Here is a 14174-nt window from a genome sequence, read left to right as displayed (position 1 = left end):
AAAGGATTGTTCAATGAATGAATGAATGAAACGTTTTATTTTTATTTTATTAAGGCTCATTAACATTCTTTATTGCACACAAAATACAGGACTGCTTCGAATCGACCGAATTTTAATAGCTCACTCTAGTTCTGGCATGCATAATACTGCTGACGTTACAAGGACTCAGTAAGATTTTATTTTGAAAAATACTGGGAAGATTCGTGTATCGAATCGCGTAATCGTTTTTTAAAATAGCGCAACAGCATTACCTAGTAATGTAACTAAATAAGAAATGGTACCTGTAAACCTGTAAAACTATAAATACATTAGGAACCTATTTAGTTTACCAATTAATAAAATATTATCTAACTCATATACAAAACAAAATAAAACATGGGTTCCATTTCCTATACAGTAGAGTGGTAATTTGTCGATCTATATAAATTGTAAGCATGACCGTTGTCAGCCTTCATTACTATTATGATAGAAGTTGCGCGAGCGCAACAACCGACTTAGACATTATCTGACTCGCGTATATTTTATTAAAAATATTTCAGTGTTGACAATTATTGTGAGAACCAGTTCTATTATGTTTTGGACACCTTTTTTGGTACGTACACCACAGCTGCTTCTAATGTGTTAAAAATGTTCTAAATTAAATTTTATAAGTTAGTCTCTGCAAGTTAAAGTTATATAACTATGTACCTGTAAGATAATAAGTTTTTTTTATTCATTGTTACGTTATTAGTTACATTTACATCGCTTTATACCCTACCTAGGCATATAGGTACATGTATTTTTTCTAGTAATAGCCAGTAGTTAATTTGGATAAGATCTTTCTTAGGTTTCTAGTTTAATGTCAACGCACTTGGAACAATTTGTGACGAAGAAAAAAGGGCATTAGTTTGTAAGTGATTAGGTATCGAGTTTTATCATCAAAAATGCATACAAACCTTTTCGATTAAGCATAGGTAGCTGGTGAGTGCATTTTGCCAGGAAATATTTGTGTGTTCTTTTAGTAGTGATATAAATAGATTTGCAGTCATTCAGAATCAGTCAGAATTCATAATATTAATTAATTAATAAAAATATTAATTAATTCGAATTAATGAATATTAAATGTACCTACCTAGTAACGGTTTTATTAAGTCTCGCCGAATATATATTCTAGCTCACAAAAAATGCGACTGCAAAGAATGAATTTGTTTTTGCTTAGGACCTAGGTCAATCTATACCATCATAGCTCTCAACTGGATGAACTGATTTTTATACATTTATTTGCTACGTGGTTTTATATTTTACAATATTGTACAGCCTTATTTATTAAGTTAGGTACATTAATTTCAAACGGGTCCTATATGACATAAGTTTCCGTAGCGGAAAAAGTAATTTAAAATAAACTTTCTACACCTAACTATTAGTTAGTGTACAGCACGTAACGTACCTGTTATGTTATCTATGGATAAATCCACTTTTAATGCTACCGTTGTGCAGGTATTTGCTTAACTACTCGTTCCGAGCTTATTAGTCGCACTTTCATTTGATTTCAATAGAAATTTTCATTATAGGTAATAATAATGGTCAGTGCCGTGACAAATAGTTCTCCTATTATTTACACTATCAGATACCTTAAAATTCTTTTACGATAGTCTTATTTGGCTGCAATAGCGTTCCCATTGTAGAGATTTGAGAGCTAGATATAGGTATATATCTATTATTATGATTGTTATTATCTTCATAATTAACTAGATTAAAGTTGCCCGCATTGCTCCGCTCCTCTTGGTCTTAGCGTTCCTCGATAAATGGGCTCTCTATCACCGAAAGAATTTTTCAAATCGGACCAGTAGTTCCTGAAATTAACGCGTTCAAACAAACAAACAAACTCTTTATAATATTAGTATAGTAATTACTAATTAGATTATGTAAGTAGGTATATTAAAGTTATTTAGATACATCGTGCATTAGATTAAATAGGTATATAATAATTAGGTACCTACCTACCTACCTATTAATTTATTTTTTATAGAATTCGTTATGTAGATAGTTAGAAACTTAATGTATTTCATTGTCTCCTATATTTATTAATTAGTTAACTAGGTAAGTACCTATATTTCATATTTTTCATTTTGTCAGTAGGTAGCTACTAGATTAACTATTTAGTAATCTGTGCTACTAGCCTAAATGTATCGATTGCCAGCACCACAACTACTCTCCCAGATGTTTTCTGGGTCAGTCCTAGAAAGTGAAAAATGTATCAATAATAACAACAATCAAAGTTATTAGTCACAACCACAAAGAGCAAATGATCGAAGAAATAATCATATCGCTTTCCTATTATGTAAATATTTAAAAAGCCTTATTGTTACGGTTTATTTAGCAATACGAATGGAGGTACCTACGTATTATGTACCTACACCTAGGTAAATTCACCCGCATACTAGGTAATACTTAATTTAGAATCTAAGATTATAATGAACATATTATTATTGTACATACATACTAGTTACGATTACGATTTTCCAATAACCATAGTAACCTAGACCGTAAATAATATGATATCTATACCAAGGTTTAACATTTCCTTCTCAGACGGGTTGGATTTCAAGGTTTAGCCGAACTGAATATATCAGAATTTACATAGTCCTAATTTGTAAAATGTAAACTGTATTTGGTAAATAATTATATTGTTTTCAATAAAATAATTTTGTAGGCACGTAACTACATCTGTAGAAATTGTACTCATAAGAGTTAAGACCTATAATAATAATTATTAAATAGACGAGTTTGAATGTCGTATAGACACTAGACAGGCATCTTTTTATCCTATAGCTTTGTTGTTGTTATGTTGTGAGTGATGAACCGATATGGGAACCGTTCCCGGTTCCCACATCCTAAAACCGGAACGTTATCGATATCTTATTATGAAATAGATTTCCAGCAATTCCTTAGAATGCTATATTTTTTAAACAATAGTTAACTTTAATATTGACTTGTATTTCAAAGAGATTTAGTTCGTGTTGATTTTTATGGAAAGCGAATTTTCATAATTTAAATGTTTAATTGTTTGGTTAACCTTAACTTATTGCGAAGTAGGTACCTAATCGAAAGGATTTTTTTACAATAATCAGTAACTAATCGCAAACTTGCAGAATATAAAGACACTAACGATATTTTAGCCTGCTTTAGCTTAATACAATAAAAAGTGATAGGTCAGTGAACCAATAAATATAAACTAGACTACCTCTTGATTTTTTGTTATTCTTTTTTCTTGTCGTGACACACTTTTCTTGATCGAATATTACGTGGTATGATGCAATGTAGGTACCTACACTTTTTTCTTTTATTGAATTCAGTTCCGTGGGTAATTGCCTTTTATCAAGATTTTTTTGGTGCTTTTTTGATTTTAGACGATTGTTATAAAATTTGAAATTAAGATACCTACTTAACTACTTATTGGTTAAGTAATTACCTACCTATATTTATTCGACGCATAATAGAAGCATTCGAATAAAAGGTCATGGATTTAAACTTAATAATTTAACGTAATTTTTTCAGGTTTTAATGGTCAGCGCTCTAGCAGCCGCTATAAGAGTACCTACTGTAAATATAGAAGATAATGACAATGATTCACCTAAAGTCGAGTCAATAGAGAGTTTAAATAATAAACCAATATATTATACTGCGAGTGCAAATTCACCAGATGGATTTTTAATTCCGCCCATTCCAAATAAACGTGAGGAAGTTTTGCGTGCTGTTATGGCTACTCCGGCTACATTTTTGTTACCACCGTCCAGTGAGACAATGATTGACTACTACAAACCGCCAGAGGCTGCTGAACAAAATGATTGGTATCCAATTGCGCCTGAACAACCTCAGAATACACCTCAGCAATTTATTCAAAATTCACCCGAATTGACAGAAATAATGATGAGTAATTTAAGAACTGGAAAAGTACTAGTGAAAGATAGTAGTGTTTTACCACCCACACCGGCAAGGGGCCTTTTGCCTCCTTTGGAAAATGCTCTCAATTTCTATTTTGATGATTCTGCTTTAAATGATGGTCCCTTAAATCAAGAACAGTTAAAAAAGAAACCCACAGCACTATATCCAAAGAAGGTTGTAGGGCATTTCAATCCTGTGCCTATTCCTATTGCGCAATATGTTGATAATATAGCAGAAATTCCTAAGGCTAAACCAATAAGAACATTTAGACCTCTTTCGGGTGTTGAAGGTGTTTACTTAACGCCATCGGACGAAAAGAAAATCTATTTATACAAACAGGAGGAACAAAAACGAAAGTTAAAGAATGAAAATGAAGAACAACAGAGGGTAAGTAAAAATAGGATAAGTATACATAAAGGATAACAATTTCTACCGGTATCTTATTTACGATACTGCCCTGCACCACCTATTAGATTATGATTTAAATTAATTGAAAGTTTTTATGTTCGCGTGATTCCAATACTTATTATTTAAACCCTAAAAAGTTGCTGACTAAATTTAGACTAATTTTCTTTAGGTAGGAACTTTCGATCCTTACAACTTCTAGGTTAACCATCCTGTCAAATGTTACATATATTTGTGTTTATTTTCAGGTAGTTCCTACAGAAGCTAATAATGGCAATGAAAGTAAAAGGAGACCTTCAGAACAAGAGACTTCAGAAACGAATAACCACCAGCCCAAACGTTAGTATTTACCTATGTCGATGGTAGTAAAATTCAAACGAATTGTTAAATACATAATATAAAATATAGGCCTAAAACCCCGGTTTAATTTAAGGTGATTTTCATCCTGCTCCAGTGAAACAAGCAGCAAAGCGGCCGGTTTATGTTCCTGCAAATAAAAAAGGCGAGAGGACTGAATTTCGAATGCACGGAATGAATGGACCACATAGTTATCAGTTTGGATTTGACACTGGCAAAGGGTATGGATAATATCATAATATCTAATTACTTACACATTTATTTTTTTATGGTAATTCCTCGATTATTTTAAATTAGGTAAGTAGGTATACCTACAGACAGTCTTGGTTTCTTGCAATGATGTTTACCATAGCGATTTGTGTATTCGTGGTCAATAGGCTTCAAAATCTTCCGAATAAAAATAAAATAGTTTTTGATTTCGAAAACAGTATAATTTCACGGTTCATAAGAATTATATCGTTGCAGGAAAAATCGGCAGTTCCGTTATGAGGAGCGCGACAACGACGGTCACGTAAGAGGCCACTACGGTTACGTGGACAAACTGGGCAAACTGCGGGTTGTCAATTATGATGCAGATCCAAAGTTAGGTTTTAGAGCAGACCCACCGGTTGTTCAGGAATGATTGAATTTAGGGTTAAAAATGATTGTTGACTTTCCGATGTATGAAATATTATGTTTAACGTCCCTAAATACGTTTTTGTTTTGTCTAGTTAAGGAGACTATCTACTGAGATGACTCTTTTTCATGTTGAATAATTTTGTTTTTGAATAAGATTTATTTATTATAGATACTTTAAAATTTGTTTGGTTTACCTAGATTAGATTATATACAGGTACATGTGGTATTAAATGAAACCATTATAATTATATATTTTATTTTTCGTCATGGGCGTCACAAAAAGGTGACGTGCTCATAGGAACAGGGCCCGTACTACGGGCTGATGGATATTGGATGTAGCAGATGACGAGATAAATTAAATAAAGAAAAATTATCACGTAGCTAGTGACTGTATTAACGAACGTGACTGCTATTTTTAGAAAACCTATACGTTTTCAAACAATACTTAAAATGATCCTCTGCGGTTGTATTCACAAATTTCTGAAATTACCCCACATCGGCAATTGACCCAGTGCACTATATTAAAAAGCAGCAGGGTCTCCCAGTCCATTTTATAAGATTTTATAGGCCGTAAAATACAATAGCTACATTCAAAGAATATTATTGGCCCAGTGTATTATGTACCATGATGAAAAGTATGAGGTTAAGTATAGCAAAGTAAGTTGTAGAAGACCAAAGGTGTATTCATTTTACTCATAGGATATTTTAAGTTTCTTTATAATTATATTCTATAAAACGTATTAAGTTTATGTATAGGGTCTGTTGAATAAAACTAATCTTGAATTGATATAACTATATAATAATAAATGCCAACAACATGCCATAAAATTTATAATGTATAACAATATATTATATCAAAAAATAAATGACATACGAAGATACTTAACTAGTTTTATTGCCCTAACTAAAAAATATATAAACAGTATATCTACCCTTAAGTAATTAAACAGGGGATTTTTCATAATTCCAAGGCATACGATTCATTATTAACTTGGTCTCTGAATTGTCTATGATTTAACTTAATATTGTAAAGAGGAAAATATAGTTTTTTTGCTTGTTACGATTTAACTCAAAATGTGCTTGGCCGGTTTTAAAAATTGGCTGCCTTTCCCGGCTTCGCCGAGGTGGAAACGAAATAAATTCTAACGGAAAAATATTTTTGAAATCGATACAGTTTTTACGTTGCATTTAAGTTGCTGATGATGTTACTGGCTCAATTCTTTTTCAATAACATTAAGTAAGCTAGAAGCTCCAATCCTTAAGAGATCGGGGCAAAGCCATTCTGGTCCTAATTCACTTTGCACAAGAACTAACCAATTGACAGCGTCTCGTGCTGTCTTTATGCCGCCTGCTGGCTTCAAACCCACCTATAACAAAGTTTTGAATAATTATTTGCATAAATTATATAAATTCGCCGTAAAGACAATGTGGAATACAAACTTAACTCTAGATTGTATGATAATAATAAATATGTAAATTTAATTTGTTTCATTAAATATAGTTCAATTAATATTGTTTATATATTGTAATGAAACTTTTTTGTTATAAAAAAAGAGCGTGTCTGAGCACACGTGTCAGTAGGGAAACTACTTTGGCAAGATTAAAAAAAAATCGTTTAAGTACTTATGTGACAAAAGCAAGAATTTACCCTTTTATTGGTCATTTGGTAAAATGTTCGGATAGCTCTGCACATCACCAAGCCAACGGGTAGAGTGGCATTAACAGCTTCCTTCCCTGTAGATGTCTTGATGAAATCTGCTCCAGCCATCATTGCTACCATTGAAGCGTTATAGACCTGTGATAAAAAATTTATAATTTTTAGAATATGACGAAACATTTGCGCCTGAATTTGCTTATCTTTAAATTTTTATCCTTGTGACAAAGGATTGTAGCAACTAAATTATCATATTTGTCATTAACAAATATTAAATTTAACTCCAACAAATAAAAAGGTATGTTTGTAAACCTACTACATATTATCTACACTATTATAGAACAATCTTTAAAATGTTTTTTTAAAATGATGGTAATAAAAACTTACATTCTCATACGTTCCTAATTCGCCCACTCCAAGGATGATCTTCAAATGTGCATTTCCACATTCCTTTTTCATCTGCAAAACTTCATCATATAGCACATCCCATTTGCCTGTTAGAACCAAGCTTCTATCCAGAACTACATCAATTTCATTTGCACCATTTGATACAGCGAATTTAATTTCTTGCAGCCTTGTTGATAGTGGATATAAGCCAGACGGGAACCCAGTTGCAACTAGAAGCAAAGTTCTTATACAGATTGTATGTGAGTAATATGCTATGGTAAAAACAATTTTACCATAGTGGGAAGAAATACTCGGCCCGGCCACAATACAGTGTAGCATAAATCATCCTTTATGCAATTTAAACACCTTCATTCTAAATCACAAAACAAATCCTATACAAAGATTGCCTGGCAGATAATAGAGAATATTTTGAATGCTGTATATTTATACATTAGCATTTATTGACCATTTACACACCACTTAACTATTTTTAGAGCAAGGAAAAACTGGATTGTTTCTTTAGTAATTGTTTGTTCTTACCAGATGCAATATTAATTTCCTTTGTAACCCCCATTTTTTGTAATGTTTCATATGCATCAATAACTCTGTTTGGATATACACATACAGCTGCAGTTTTTATATTTGGTTCTATATTTGGTAATGGTTTCTGTGCCTGAAAAATAAAAAGAAAATTATAATACAAAAAGTCTAGAAATATCAATTGGGACAAAGGAACATATTTTATTAAATAAAAAAATAGTCTATTTTCAATTCATAATTCAATAATGTCCATATTATATTTTTTGCTGAAATCTATTTGTTATTAAGTTATTTATGACACGTTTTATTTGAATTTATATTTGTTCATAATAGAGCAACAAATCTGACAAATTTTAAATGATTATTATAACAATTATTAGTTAATTATGAATAAAAGATTCTAAAGTATTTCGTACTTTTAAGCAGAGTCTTGTTACATTAGACCTTGTGTCATCTCCTGAAAGTGTAGTCAAATCTATAAGAGACACTGCTTTTATAAGCCAATTTCTGTAATTTTCTTTGTCAATAACTAAATTTTTTGCAAGAATCTTTTTGACTTGAAGTTCAATGCTATACTTGTTTAAGTAAGCGTCATTCAGGACCGAAGGATCTACAAGAAACAAAAAATACAGGAAATTAATGTAATTTTATTTAAAATTTGCGATTTTATGAATTATTCTAAATACGTTACCCAAAGTTTTTGAATATATTTGAACCATGTTAGTGAAATAATAATAAGAATAGTTTGCTCTTTCAGCTACTTTTGAGGTTAGTTCGTGAAAATGATAATATTATACGTTGTGATAAAATTCAATTGATAAAAAAATATGAGGAAAGCCGAAAGATCATAAACTGAGAGACAACAACAATACGGACATCAGCTGATATTATGACATTTGACAATGACAAGTTTGACTTGACATTTGAAAGGTTCGCAGCTGATGACAGGGTGAGGCCTGAGTTGCCATATCATTTTTCATTTTTTAAAAATAAAGGGTGTCTTCCGATATGCACTGCGACCACTGTAAGGTGTGACGTCAATTCAGTATACTGTGAAGCCGTTCCTTTATAGCCAGTTATACTGGTTACGATTTAAAACGGAACGCAATCCAGTATACTGTCAGCCGTATTTTTTGACGCAGCATTCAAATGAGTGTATTAAAGTTTTCTAGAACATAAAAATAAACTGTTTTGGAGTACTGTCCAATTAAAAATATTTTAATTAATATTAATTGTAAATTGAATTTATAATATAATAAAAGTAAGTACTTTTTCATAAAAAAGAATAAAAAAGAACTTTCAGCTCGTATTGAACATTTTCAACACAGTCTAATAAAGTTAATTTTTGCAATTCTTCCATTGTTTTATTTATTAATCCAAACTAATTACAGAACTTTAAAATTTTCTGATTATACTGTAGCTTTGGGCGTATTCAGAAAGAAAGCTTGAAACTTATAAGCGCTTATCGGCTTGTCAGCGCTGGTAACCCGCGCAGGAAAATATATGAACATGACAAGCGCCGATAAGCGCTTATAAGTTTCAAGCTTTCTTTCTGAATACGCCCTTTGTTTATAAGACGTGCACTCGAGTGGTTTTGACTGATTATATTACTTGCTCTGTGGACTGATCACGTGATCAAAGTACTGCGAGTACCTAACCTCGAAAACGCCAGTGCTCACAGTAGAATATGGCGGCGATTAATGACGTCATAAATTTCCCTAGGGTACTGCGGCAGTATACTGGCAGTCCATAACGGAACGAATTTTTCTACAGTGATAGCACTGTGCAGTGGTTGCAGCGCATATCGGAAGACACCCAAAGTAAATTCAATAAAGCTGTATCCAGTAATAATTTAATAATTGTCCGTATTTAAGCAAAAAGGAACCACCCAGCAAAAACGCACTTCTGAGATATCAAAGGATTTACAAAAACATTTGCAGCTCTGTTAGATGAAGTAAAATTAAAATTTATTTTATTTAAATTCATTGATAAATTACTTATTTAAGTATGTGTATATAAATTTGCTCTGAATATTCTTAAACTTTCTAGATAATTAAGAAAATGTGCATGTGGTTCCTTTTAACATTTATCAATTGATAGGTTTTCTCTTATACAAAAAGGAACCACATCCCAGGGATTTCATGATATAAATGAAACTATGTATTTATAATATCGTAATTAAAGCTTTAATTAATAAAATACATAAAATAATACTTATATAGGACGTTTATTCGACGTTATCATCAAATTGGATTTCGAAATCCACCGTGTCTAGTCCATCTATGTGGTCTTCTATTGCATCATCACTAATGAGACCGTTATAAAAACTGTGCATCTTGTGGAATGAGATGTAATATGCACTGAATATCGCTAGAAGGTGAAGAAAGCTTCTCCAGAGGCAGCGACGTATAAGGTTCTTCGTTATCTTCTGTAATAAAAAGAAAAAAGCTTTAAATCAAAATAATAAAGCCGCGTGGCTTTTATACGTAGGTAGGTATATGGCGACAGCAAAATATTATTAGTTCTTATAAAGCCGTGTCCCTACTAGACGACTAAGTATGTTGTATGTACATGCGCCATGTACAAAAAACTGGCTAAGTGCGAGTCGGACTCGCGCAATAAAGAGTTCCGTACCATTATCTATAAAAACGCCAAAAAAATCACGGCTTATTGTATGGGAGCTTCTTAAATATTTATTAAGCTATTGCATAGCTTCTATCGCGGGCCTTGAGCGCGGGGACCGAATCGAGAAATTCCGTTACGAAAAAACCTCACTCCGACGGGCTCGGAGGTGTGGCTTGAAGGCATGCTATGCAATAGCTTTACCGCGGCAGTCCCCGAGTGCCACACGTCTTTTTTTATTCTGTTTTTTAGTATTTGTTGTTACAGCGGCATCAGAAATACATCTAAACGTATTTTACCAAAATAGTAGGTAGGTACCTAGATCATCGACAGTTATTTTTAAAACAGGGTTTAGACTTTAGTAGTTTCATCTCACAATGACAGATGAATCGTAACAAAATGACTCTTAATTCGACTCGCCTTCGTGAACAACGACATTGTCGTTAAAATACGTAAATCCACAGAGGATTCCTCTTGTACTTACTTAATGAACTATCTTCTTAAAATCACACCACAATCGGGAATGAATCAAAAGTGGATAAAGCGTACCTGCATCTCAGATTCAATAAGTACTTATATGCATTAAATAAAACTACTTACCCGTTGTATCTTCATTCTATCATTATTATCTTCGGTGTTCGTCTCCAATGCTTTTCTTACCCATTGCTTGCTTATTTATTTATTACTAAACATTTTCACATTTAATTTTAAAGGTAATTAACAAAAACAATAGAACTTACTTCGCGGAGGAAAAAAACACCGTCGCGTATTCGAACTACTTCGCTGAATGTCACCTATATTGACAGATGTTCGACGTTTTACTTAAAAAATCGGAGTTTTGCACTTAAGTAATGAAATACGTTGTTTAAAGATGAGAAGCATTGTAACAAGTAAAGGCATTTGGTTCCATATAGCGATGATGGTTTTCAGAATGTTTTACAATATTTATTTATGCATAATAGAACCGAATGCTTGTGGTTTTATTTTGCAATAAATAAATAAATAAATAAATAAATAAATATTATAGGACATTATTACACAAATCGACCTAGTCCCACAGTAAGCTCAAAGGCTTGTGTTGTGGGTACTAGGCGACGATAAATATAATATTATAAATACATATATAGATAATAACACCCAGACCCAAGAACAAATAATTGAGTTCATCACACAAATATTTGCCCTGACCGGGGATCGAACCCGGGACCGTCGGCTCAGTGTCAGTAGGCAGTTGCTTTACCACTGCGCCAACCGCGTCGTCATCGTCAATCAAAAAATTACAATTAAATTATGTATTTATTTTACGCATAACCATACCACAGAAACCTGGTTCCATTTTGTGTATTAAAAATAATTGTTATTAATAGAAATATGTGTAATGTATAATGGTACCAAGTAGGTGTGGATCTGTTTTGTATAAAATGACATGATAGTAATATCGTTTATTTGTTTGAACAAAGCAGTCCCGTGGTGCTGTGGTTCGGTTTTGCTTAATATGGTATTATTCGTTGTTGCTGGTGGTTCCTTTCTGCTTTTAGTATACCTTGTTTCCAACGTAAAAATCATGTGGTTCTTGTTTGTATAAGAATTTAGACCACTTTTGGATGAGTATTCTTCAATAAAAGCAAAAAACGAAATTTGTCGAGTGGTTCCATTTTGCATAAATACGGACAATTATATTATTATAGTCCAGAATATCTGTGTTATCCACTGCTTGGATATACGGATATACGTAGACATACGTTACATGTGTATGAAGCTCAGAATTCCTCAGCAGGATTTGAAAATCTAGGACGCATGTATATAATTAACTATCGAAATCGGTCCAGCCATTCACGCGTGATGCCATGACCTAGGAAAACTTCATTTTTATATAAATAGATTTAATATTGTGATTATGTGCATCATACTGTCAAAAGTAATGTTTCGTAAAAATTAATTATTTAAAAAAAAAAAATATTATATAATACATAGTTGTTTATTTTTATTTAATAAACATCTACTGCTACAATTCACTTTAAATAAATCATTATGTTTTGTGACTGAGCTGCTTTTAGCAATTGCAACAATATCGTACAAATAACAATTCAATGTGTAAAGTCAAAGCTTGTCGTTGATTGAATGCAAACCCTACCACGTAACGTGTACCGTGGCAGCTTGTTTACAATAATTGAATGTTAACATTTGAATCTTGTACAAAAATTAAATTTATTACCTGATAATTGTAGCTCATTTCTTTGTTAGGTACAACCAAATTAACCAAACCCATTAACTAAGGGTATAATGAAAGTAGAGTGGCTGTTGCTCTACCTTTATTTATTTGGTTGTAAATTAAATTTTAACTTTCTTTTTTAAACTTATTGATATAATGTTCTGTCTTTTGGGTTGTTTCAAAATTAAATCTTTTGTTACATTAATGTTTCGCTTGTGGAAATTAAATTATTTAGCTAAATAAAATTGTCGCAAAATCATGCAAGCAAAGACTGCGATCTCAAAAAAATACGTTGACAACATTTTCTTTCGTAGAGAAAAAAAGAAATGGTAATTTAAATTAGGTACTTACCGATAAAAAATAACAACTCACAATACCTTTTGTGTGACATAAATTAATAATCTATATACCTAATAAAAGAAACTCGTGTTAGTTACACTATTTAGACCTCAAGTAAGGCTGATGTTGCTGTTTGGCGCAGCAGCTGCTTCGTGAGACTGCTCTCTCTGTGGGAACCCTCCTAATGAACAGGAAATACAGTACCTAACATAATATGTATCCATGTAAATATTCGATACGATAAAAAGTAAACAAATGATGACAAAATATCTACACTTAGGTATATGAATATATTTTAAAACTTAAAGAAACTTGCAACACAACCAACTTCTTTTGCGTTGCGCACCCAGCTTTGATTTTTTTGGTTAAAAAGACTTCGTAAAAACCTTCGTCTTTTACGAAGTCAGAATAAATAATAAATGAAAGTCATCAGCAGTCCTAAGTCACAATACTATTGTTACTTATCGACTGGATTTATTTATCAAAGATTTGTTTCGTTCGGGCGGAAAACTAAGGCTATAAACATTTCACCAAGCCATTAGAGTACAGCCCAACTGTGAAAATGTCTCTTAGTTGTTGGTTTTAGAAGTTTTAAAGGAATTACTGTTTCCTTTTTCTTTCTAGGACACGAGGAGAGGATTTGTTTGTATTGTGAGTACCTCTACCTATCTATCGCACTTTATTGTTTTATACGATCTTAAATGATTAATTGATCGTTTGTCAGAAATATTATTGCAATTAAAGTCAATTACGTAGGTACCTACATATATAAAATAAATTTATTTGAATATGAAATGGAAATGAAGAATGGAAGCTTTTACTGTTTATTAGTAGATTGCTACATGATTTTACACTTAGAGTGTGAATTGTTAAGAAAATAGTTTAGATGCTTAGGAAAATAGCAACGGGTGGGATCAATTTAGCAGATTGAGTTCACGAGTCCAAGTAATTTAGCCTACGAAACGTATTACGAACAAATTACATGAGCTGAAATATTTATACCGACTATACGTTCCTCCCCAACAAATTTACATTGACACAATACCTAAATGAAATTTCGCCCACTCCTATGTTTCCTCATTTAGATGTCTTATCTATTTCCATACGAAAAATATA

At 32.1% G+C, this 14174-nt stretch overlaps 2 protein-coding genes across 3 annotated transcripts; one reads left to right on the top strand and one right to left on the bottom strand.

Annotated features, from left to right (window-relative positions):
- Nucleotides 1-434: 434 nt before the first annotated feature.
- Nucleotides 435-6185, top strand: LOC149904682 (uncharacterized). Of its 2 annotated transcripts, none has more exons than XM_090106820.1 (5): nt 435-592; nt 3538-4311; nt 4578-4668; nt 4784-4907; nt 5152-6185. In XM_090106820.1, the coding sequence occupies exons 1-5, from the start codon at nt 572-574 to the stop codon at nt 5306-5308; spliced, it is 1167 nt and encodes a 388-aa protein (XP_089962946.1). In that variant the 5' UTR covers nt 435-571; the 3' UTR covers nt 5309-6185. The 2 variants fall into 2 exon arrangements, with proteins under 2 accessions (XP_089962946.1, XP_089962945.1); XM_090106819.1 differs by having other exon boundaries at nt 4763-4907.
- Dera (deoxyribose-phosphate aldolase) lies at nt 6083-8766 on the bottom strand. The gene is made up of 6 exons (XM_090106821.1): nt 8577-8766; nt 8302-8495; nt 7886-8018; nt 7346-7575; nt 6953-7099; nt 6083-6671 (listed from the first exon to the last, which is right to left on the bottom strand). The coding sequence occupies exons 1-6, from the start codon at nt 8602-8604 to the stop codon at nt 6510-6512; spliced, it is 894 nt and encodes a 297-aa protein (XP_089962947.1). The 5' UTR covers nt 8605-8766; the 3' UTR covers nt 6083-6509.
- Nucleotides 8767-14174: the final 5408 nt, after the last annotated feature.

Source organism: Colias eurytheme, chromosome 11 (assembly GCF_061535395.1).
Source record: "Colias eurytheme isolate Ceu_HAF_F1 chromosome 11, ilColEury1 Martin Lab GWU primary, whole genome shotgun sequence".
Taxonomy (NCBI): Eukaryota; Metazoa; Arthropoda; class Insecta; order Lepidoptera; family Pieridae; genus Colias; species Colias eurytheme.
The sequence above is the reverse complement of the archived record's forward strand: the minus strand, read 5'-3'. Positions and strand labels throughout refer to the sequence as shown.